This window comes from Palaemon carinicauda, chromosome 38, assembly GCF_036898095.1.
Source record: "Palaemon carinicauda isolate YSFRI2023 chromosome 38, ASM3689809v2, whole genome shotgun sequence".
Classification (NCBI taxonomy): domain Eukaryota; kingdom Metazoa; phylum Arthropoda; class Malacostraca; order Decapoda; family Palaemonidae; genus Palaemon; species Palaemon carinicauda.
In genome coordinates this window covers 27,019,062-27,029,219 of record NC_090762.1, presented here as the reverse complement: position 1 = coordinate 27,029,219, position 10,158 = coordinate 27,019,062, and the positions used below count along the sequence as shown (strand labels likewise).

The 10,158-nt window shown below is 29.9% G+C and overlaps 1 protein-coding gene across 1 annotated transcript in view; it reads left to right on the top strand.

The window, feature by feature from the left end:
* LOC137630499 (serine protease filzig-like) overlaps positions 1-10,158 on the top strand; it is a 92,136-nt gene that overhangs the window by 64,888 nt on the left and 17,090 nt on the right. Inside the window, exon 13 of the mRNA XM_068361998.1 lies at positions 9,464-9,593. Within this exon, the coding sequence (XP_068218099.1) occupies positions 9,464-9,593 (130 nt within the window). The remainder of the gene's footprint in view (positions 1-9,463; positions 9,594-10,158) is intronic.

The window sequence follows — 10,158 nt, the reverse complement described above, 5'->3', positions numbered from 1 at the left end:
GTTTATTTTGAAGCGTTTAGAATCTCAATGATGTTTTAAGTAATTGATTTAATTTAGATGTATGTATATATATATATATATATATATGCATATATATATATATATATATATATTTATACACGTGTACTTATATATACTGTATGTATATATATATATATATATATATGTATATATATACGCGTACTTATATATACTGTATGTATGTATATATATATATATATGTGTGTGTGTATATATATACTGTACATAAACGTCTACATATATATGTATGTGTATATTTATATATATATATATATATATATACATGTATATGTGTGTGAGTATTTATATGCGTATGTAGGAATGTATGTATAGTATATCGTTGAATAATTGAGGTCCATTGTCCATTTGTTTATTAATTTCGGTGTTTACATCTAGGTGGCGCTGGTGTACGACAAGAAATTCTTCTGCGGAGGATCCTTGATCAGTGACAGACACATTTTGACCGCTGCACATTGTGTATTTGGGTAAGTCCCTTTGAACCATCATATTCTATTTTGCTATAATAAGGGGTAGATGGAGATGGTTTGGGCATGCTCTTCGCACTCCCCAAGAGGGAGATTAGTTCACCAAACTTAATCTGGGATGCACAAGGTACTAGAAGAGTTGGAAGACCCAGGCCTACATGGTTGAGGACTATGAAGCGCGAAGTAGGAGATGATGAGTGGAGTAGTGTTGAATTAAAAGCTCAAGATAGAGGCAACTGGCGGAATCTAACCGAGGGCCTTTTGCGTCAATAGGCGTAGGAGATGATGATGTTGATGAGGGGTAGATGGAGATGGTTTGGACATGCTCTTCGCACTCCCCAAGAGGGAGATTAGTTCACCAAACTTAAACTGGGCGGCACAAGGCACTAGAAGATTTGGAAGACCCAGGCCTACATGGTTGAGGACTATGCAGTGCAAAGTAGGAGATGATGAATAGATAAGTATTGAATTAAAAGCTCAAGACAGAGGTAACTGGCGGAATCTAACTTAGGCCTTTAGCGTCAATAGGCGTAGGAGGAGATGATGATGATGATCATGATGAGAAGAAAAAAAATGCCTAATTGTAATAAGTTTCTTTGATTATTATTATCATGGTGAAAACAGAATTATTGGTACTTGTTGATGGCATTCGGTATCTGGCAAGCCCTTCAGTCAAATAAGAATAGAAACCTATTTTTATTTATTTATGCTTCACACACACACACACACACACACACACACAGTACGTACTTGAAGTAAATTAAGATATTCAAGCTTGATTTTTATATGAACCCGTTTGTTTACGTTCGATAAACTTTTGAAACCACATTCAACATAACCCAATTCACCATCGCCATACACATTCGCTTAAGCATAATAGCCATAAACATTCCAGGCTAATCATTATTATGATTACCTACGCCAAGGAGGTTATAAAATCAAGCCGGGTTATTTATTTATTTGTTTGTTTGTGTGTGTGTGCGTGTGTCTGTCTTTCTGTCTGTCTGTGAACAGGATTACGTCAAAACTACTCGACGGATTTTGACGAAATTTTCACCACAGGTAGATCTTAGGTCATGGACGACCCAATTATCCTTTGGAGGAGATCCGAAATCCCATTGCTCCTGTTATTATTATTATTATTATTATTATTATTATTATTATTATTATTATTATTATTATTATTATTATTATTATTAGCTAAGCTACAACGCTAATTGGATAAGCAGGATGCTATAAACCTAGGGGCTCCAACGGAGAAAAATAGCTTAGTAAGGAAAGAAAATAAGGAAATAAATAAACTACAAGAAAATTAATGAACAATTAAGATAAAATATTCTAAGAAGAGTGGACATTAAAATAGATCTTTAATATATATGCTATAAAAAAAAAAAAAAAAAAAAAAAAAAAAAAAAAAAAACGAGGAAGAGAAATGAGATAGAATAAAAGATGACAAAACGCCACATTAATTGCTAAAGAGGTCGGTATAAGTCCTTATGTAATAATACCATAACTATGATATCATATTTTATCCTGTTGGAGACTTTGGGCTTATAGGATCCTGCTTTTCCAATTAGGATTGTAGCTTAGCTTATAATAATAATAATAATAATAATAATAATAATGATAACAATAATAAGAGCTTATAATTATAATGATAATAGCTTATAATTATAATAATAATAATAATGAAAATAATAATAATAATAATAATAATAATAATAATAATAATAATAATGATGATGATGATAATATTATTATTTATAATAATAATAATAATAATAATAATAATAATAATAATAATAATAATAATAATAACCTCTTCAAGAATGATAATAATAACCTACCTTTTTTCCCATCGTATGCCACACGACGTCATAATTATACGTCATATCAAAACACTTCACTCCACCGGACGGGAAGTGTCAGTTACGACGTCTTTAATTATTCGAATCATACAAAGTCGTGACACATAATAAATCATTCGTGAATTATTGGTCACGATTATAGTCAAGGTTCTGTTTTTTTTTTTTTTTTTTTTTTTTTTTTCTGAGGTATAACTGTTGGCAGCTGAGAGGTTTGCATTTTGGTGTGCAGGTATCTAAAAATACTCCCTGGTTATTTGTTATTATTATTATTATTATTATTATTATTATTATTATTATTATTATTATTATTATTATTATTATTATTATTATTATTATTATTATTATTATTATTAATCGGAAATCAACACCTTGTTTTTTTCAGTCTATAAAAATGATGATGATGATGATGATTATTATTATTATTATTATTATTATTATTATTATTATTATTCGGAAATCAACTCCTTGGTTTTTTCAGTCTATAAAAATGATGATGATAATGATTATGATTATTATTATTATTACTATTATTAGTAATAGTATTATTATTATTATTATTATTATTATTATTATTATTATTATTATTATTATTTATTATTATTATTATTATTATTATTATTATTATTATTCGATTCTTAATAAGAAATCAACACCTAGGTTTTTAAGTCTATAAATAAGTTGATGATGATGATGATTATTATTATTATTATTATTATTATTATTATTATTATTATTATTATTATTATTATTGTTTGTTGTTATTTTCACAATCTATAAAGATCATTTGCATTTACTCGTATCCTTCATAGACATTTAAAACAACTATAGCTATAAAATCTAACTTCTCTACATTCCAGTGCATCAAACCTTATCTTACTAGGCATTTCTGGGAGTAATATCTGACCTTCAAACTAGTCTCTACTAGTTCCTATTTGAAGGTCACGATTCCTGAAGGAATTCTTTTAGTCCTACGTCGTTGTTGTTACCGAGAAGGAAGGAAAAAAAGTGTTTCTTTTAGCTTGATTGGCAAGGTGAGAGATGGTGCAGTCTGTGTGGGAGGGTTCGATGCATTGGTGGTGAGATTACTGATTAGGGCTAGGATGAATTCGGTAGGAACTTATGCTGATAACTCCTGTAAGGAAAAAGACTTCATGTATGTGCAGTATATGTAGGTTTTATATATATATATATATATATATATATATTTATTTATTTATATGTATATATATAAATATGATATGTGCCTAATATATATATATATATATATACACATATATATGTATATATATATATATATATATATAAATATATATACTGTATGTGTGTTTATTTATATATAAAGATATATATGTTATGTCCATAATATATATATATATATATATATAAATATATATATATATATATATACATATATACATATATATACATATTTATACAGACATACATATATATAAATGATTATATATATATATATACATATATAAATATATATATATATATATATATGTATATATATATATATATATATATCATAAGTTAAAGTGCCTTACTCAGATGTGATTGTCTTCTGTAGGTGTTTAGAAACACACTGAGAGAGAGAGAGAGAGAGAGAGAGAGAGAGCCAAAATTTGCATGAACAAAAAATATTGCTTTCAATTTGAAATTATTTTGATTGATGTCCTAACTTACATAGTCGTTTACTCTTTATTGATAAGTAGAATCTTGATTTGAACACCTCTCATGTATATTATTTTGATATCCATTTAATTTTTTTTTTTTTTTTAATCTTGTCTCCTGGAATAATAGCAATACTTCTGCTGGCAACGTCTGGCAACGATTCTCATACCGTTGTTGCCACATATTTCAAACCCTGGAATAATCATAATGACTAGCCTTGTTACTTAGCTTTAATAATACTAAGCATAGAATAACAGATTTGATCATCGAATAAGTCTGCATATCAGCGAATTTAAGTCAATATACGTCCTTCAAAATCGTCGGAGGTGTTAAGCTATGTCAACCGTGTGGAAGCTCTGCATAATTGATTAAATTGAATTGTCAGGTGTTACCTTGCAAGCGAGGAATTACAGACTTCTCTTTGGCGCATCCCTGAGATACAATTCTCACTTGCAGACGTCTGGGAAGTGATCGATGATGCTCTTTTCTGGCATGTCTTTTGAACTTCCTACTTACCTTTTTTATTTTATGATTTTCTCACCCCGTTTTCTTTTCGTTATATCCTTTCTTCTATTGCATTCGTTTCGAAAAATCTCGTTGTTCTTCCTGTTTTACGGTTAAATCTCTCTCTCTCTCTCTCTCTCTCTCTCTCTCTCTCATAGCCGGTGGAATCTAAAACCCAATGACACTCAAAAGTTCATCATGATTCCGACGTAGTTGAAATTTGTTCTCTCAAAGATTCATGATCCAGTTGGTGACGTCATCCGTCTGGCTTTGATTCCCTGGCCTTGACATCGAAGGACGCGATCAGAGTTTTATTCTGAAGGCTTTAGAAAGGATATCGGCGTCCTTCCTGTTAGCTTATTATTATTATTATTATTATTATTATTATTATTAGCTAAGCTACAACCATGGTTGGAAAAGCAAGATGCTATAAGCCCAAGGGCTCCAATAGGGAAAAATAGACCCGTGAGAAAGGAAATAAGGAAATAAATAAATGATGGGAACAAATTAACAATAAATCATTTTAAAAACAGTAACAACGTCAAAACAGATATGTCATATATAAACTATTAACAACGTCAAAATTGATATGACATATATAAACTAAAAAAAGACTCATGTCAGCCTGGTCATAATTAAAACATTTGCTGCAACTTTGAGCTTTTGAAGTTCTACTGATTCAACTACCCTATTAGGAAGATCATTCCACAACTTGGTCACAGCTGGAATAAAACTTCTAGAATACTATGTAGTATTGAGCCTCATGATGGAGAAGGCCTATAATGAATGAAGGATTTGAAGTTTTCTGGCATCCTGACATCATTAGGCCTATAAGGATATTAAGTTCTGGAAGAAAATAAGCTCGTTTCGCTTTGCCTAGGCCTTCTAGAATATTTTTAAGGCCTTAATGATAATGATAACATCCTTAAGGTTAACTTAGACTTTTGAATAAACTAGGTTTTTAACGAATTACGTTGGTATATTATATATCTTATTAATAGATTAGATGAAATATAAAAGATAAAATAATCACTGCTTATCCCCTGCCCAATTCGATTACATCCTTGTAATCCATTTAATCAGTATTATATGTCTCTCACATAATCCCCCTCATGTTCCAGTTAATTATCCAATTTTCCTAAACCCTCTTAATTGAACCTTGCCTCTGCCTTTCGCAGGAGCTTCTCCAAAGGCCTGGACAAACTATTCGTCAGCCTCGGGGACCACGACCTCAGCACCAGGAATGAAACGGAGCACATCGTTGCCAAGGTGAGTCCTCCGAAGGGGAGTAGACTGAAGAGGATTCAGGGATTGTGTGTGTAGTTGTAAAAGATTGTTTAGCTGTGCTTGTATGTCTGTCGCGTCTAAGATAGCGGACATATATTACCCAAACTTAGAAGAGAAACAACGATAATAATTTTACCCAAACTTAGAGAAATGACGGCAATATATTACCCAAGCTTAGTAGAGAAATAACGGTAATATATTACCCAAAATTAGTAGAGAAATAATGATAATATATTACCCAAACTTAGTAGAGAAATAACGGTAATATATTACCCAAAATTGGTAGAGAAATAACGGTAATATATTACCCCAAATTAGTAGAGAAATAACAGCAATATATTACATTGCCCAAACTTAGTATAGAAATAACGGTAATATATTATCAACATAGGGGTAATAACGGTAATATATTACCCAAATTTATTATAGAAATAACGGTAATATATTATCCAAACTTAGTAGAGAAATAACGGTAATATATTACCCAAACTTAGTAGAGAAATAACAGCAATATATTATATTGCTTAAACTTAGTAGAGAAATAACGGTGATGTATTATCAACATAGACAAATAACGGTAATATATTACCCAAACTTAGTAGAGAAATTAACGGTAATGTATTACCCAAACTTAGCAGAGAAATAACGATAATATATTACCCAAACTTGGTAGATAAATAACGGTAATATATTACCCAAGCTTAGTAGAGAAATAATAGCAATATATTACCAACATGGCAGATAAATATCGGTAATATATTACCACATAGATAAATAACGGCGATATATTAACCACATGGTAGATAAGTAACGACAATATATATTTCATACATAGCAAACAAATAACGGCAATATATTAACCACATAGATAAATAACGACAATATATTTTTTCATACATAAAAATAAATAACGGCAATATATTACCAACATAGTAGATAAGTAACGACAATACATTTTCATACATAGCAAATAAATAACGGCAATATATTACCAACATAGTAGAAAAATAACGACAATATATTTTCCATACATAGCAAATAAATACCAGCAATATATTAACCACATAGATAAATAACGACAATATATTTTTCATACATAGCAAATAAATAACGGAAATATATTACCAAAATAGTAGATAAATAACGACAATATATTTTCCATACATAGCAAATAAATACCAGCAAAATATTAACCACATATTAGATAAATAACGACAATAACATTTTCCATACATAGCAAATAAATAACGGCAATATATTACAAACATAGAAGATAAATAACATCAATATATATTTCCAGGTAGATAAATAACGGTGACACATTTATACATAGTAGTTGAATAGCGAAATATACTATCCATAGATAGCAGTTGAATAATAACAACATATTATCCATACATAGCAGAAAAATAATGGCAGTATAATACCTACATATTAGATAAGTAACGGCAATTTAATTACCCACGCATAAATGATAAATATCCATAATATATTACACACATTTCGGAGAAAAATGACAAGAATATATTATCCTTGCATAGGTATTCCCTATATGCCCATTTTGTTGTACTTAATTTTGTTCAAAGATTTAAAGTTGAATCATTATTTGAATTATTTTTGTGAAGGCGAAACGAATAAAGAAGTTATATGGGAAAAAAATATATTTCTTTATAATCTAACGATAAAATTTACAATTGAAAACTACTTAATTTTGATCTAATTCAGCATTTTCTGTTTTGAATTTAATCTAAATCGGCATTTTCTTTTTTGAATTTGATCTAAATTGGCATTTTCTTTTTTAAATTTGATCTAAATCGGCCTTTTCTATTAGGAATTTTATCTAAATCGGCATTTTCTATTATGAATTTGATCTAAATTGGCATTTTCTATTATGAATTTGATCTAAATCGGCATTTTCGATTATGAATTTGAACTAAATCGGCATTTCCTATTAGGAATTTGAGTTAAATCGACATTTTGTTGTATTAGGAATTTAATCTAAATTGGCATTTTATCTAATGAATTTGATATAAATCGGCATTTTCTATTAGAAATTTGATCTAAATCAGCATTTTCTTTTTTAAATTTTATCTAAATCGACATTTTGTATCAGGATTTTAATATGAATCGCATTTTCTTTTTGAATTTGATCTAAATCGGCATTTTATATTAAGAATTTGATCTAAATCGGCATTTTATATTAAGAATTTGATCTAAATCGGCATTTTATATTAAGAATTTGATCTAAATCGGCATTTTACATTAGGAATTTGATCTAAAGCGATATTTTCTATCATGGATTTGATCTAAATTGACCTTTTCTATTAGGAATTTTGATCTAAATCGGCTTTTTCTTTTTTGAATTTAATCTAATTCGGCATTTTTTTATTAAGAATTTGATCTAAATCTGCATTTTCTATTATGAATTTGATCTAAATCGGCTTTTTCTATTTTGAATTTAATCTAAATCAGCATTTTCTATCATGAATTTGATCTAAATCGACCTTTTCTATTATGAATTTGATCTAAATCGGAATTTTCTATAAGGAATTTGATCTTAATCCACATTTTCTATTGTGAATTTGATCTAAATCGACCTTTTCTATTATGAATTTGATCTAAATCCGGCATTTTCTATTAGGAATTTGATCTAAATCCGGCATTTTATATTAGGAATTTGATCTTAATCCACATTTTCTATTGTGAATTTGATCTAAATCAACCTTTTCTATTATGAATTTGATCTAAATCGGCATTTCCTATCATGAATTTAATCTAAATCGGCATTTCCTGTCATGAATTTGATCTAAATCGGCATTTCCTATCATGAATTTGATCTAAATCGGCATTTCCTATCATGAATTTAATCTAAATCGGCATTTCCTATCATGAATTTAATCTAAATCGGCATTTCCTATCATGAATTTGATCTAAATCAGCATTTCCTGTCATGAATTTGATCTAAATCGGCATTTCCTATCATGAATTTGATCTAAATCGGCATTTTCTATTATGAATTTGATCTAAATCGACATTTCCTATTATGAATTTGATCTAAATCAGCATTTCCTATCATGAATTTGATCTAAATTGGTATTTCCTATTATGAATTTGATCTAAATCGGCTTTTCCTATAATTAATTTGATCTAAATCGGCATTTCCTATCATGGAATTGATCTAAATAGGCATTTCCTATCAGGAATTTGATCTAAATCGGCATTTTCTATCATGAATTTGATCTCTATCGGCATTTTCCTTTTTTAATTTGATCTAAATCGGCATTTTCTATTAGTAATTTGATCTAAATCAATATTTTATTTTATGAATTTGATCTAAATCGGCATTTTCTAATAGGAATTTGATTTAAATCGACAATTTCTATCATGAATTTGATCTCAATCGGCATTTTCTTTTTTTAATTTGATCTAAATAAGCATTTTCTATTAGGAATTTAATCTGAATCCGATTTTTTTCTTTTGACGTTGATCTAAATCTGCATTTTCTTTTCTAACTTTGATCTAAACCAGCATTTTCTTTTGACGTTGATCTAAATCACCCTTTTCCTTTCACCTAAAGCCCCAGAGCAAGGTCTCTAAGCCCTGTCCTTGTCTCGCCAACAGGTGAAGCACATCTTCTGGCACTTGCACTACAATCCACACACGACTGAAAACGACATCGCCCTTATGGAGTTAGAGGAACCAGTTACCTACAGTTATAGCGTCAGTGCGGTGAAGTTGCCTGCAGATCTAGGTACTAACTCTCCCCTCTTTCTCTCTGTCTCTCTCTCTCTCTCTCTCTCTCTCTCTCTCTCATAAAGGCATACCTTTGTAGTTTAAAGTTATTGCTAAGAGAACTATATTTCGGCAGGAGAGTATCTCTCTCTCTCTCTCTCTCTCTCTCTCTCTCTTATAAAGGCATACCTTTGTAGTTTAAAGTCATTGCTAAGAGAACTATATTTCAGCAAGAGAATCTCTCTCTCTCTCTCTCTCTCTCTCTCTCTCTCTCTCTGTCTTATGAAGGCATGCCTTTGTAGTCTAAAATTATTGCTAAGAGAACTAAATTTCGGCAGGAGAGTATCTCTCTCTCTCTCTCTCTCTCTCTCTCTCTCTTATAAAGGCATACCTTTGTAGTTTAAAGTCATTGCTAAGACAACTATATTTCGGCAGGAGAGTATCTCCTCTCTCTCTCTCTCTCTCTCTCTCTCTCTCTTATAAAGGCATACCTTTGTAGTTTAAAGTCATTGCTAAGAGAACTATATTTCGGCAGGAGAATCTCTCTCTCTCTCTCTCTCTCTCTCTCTCTTTCTCTCTCTCTC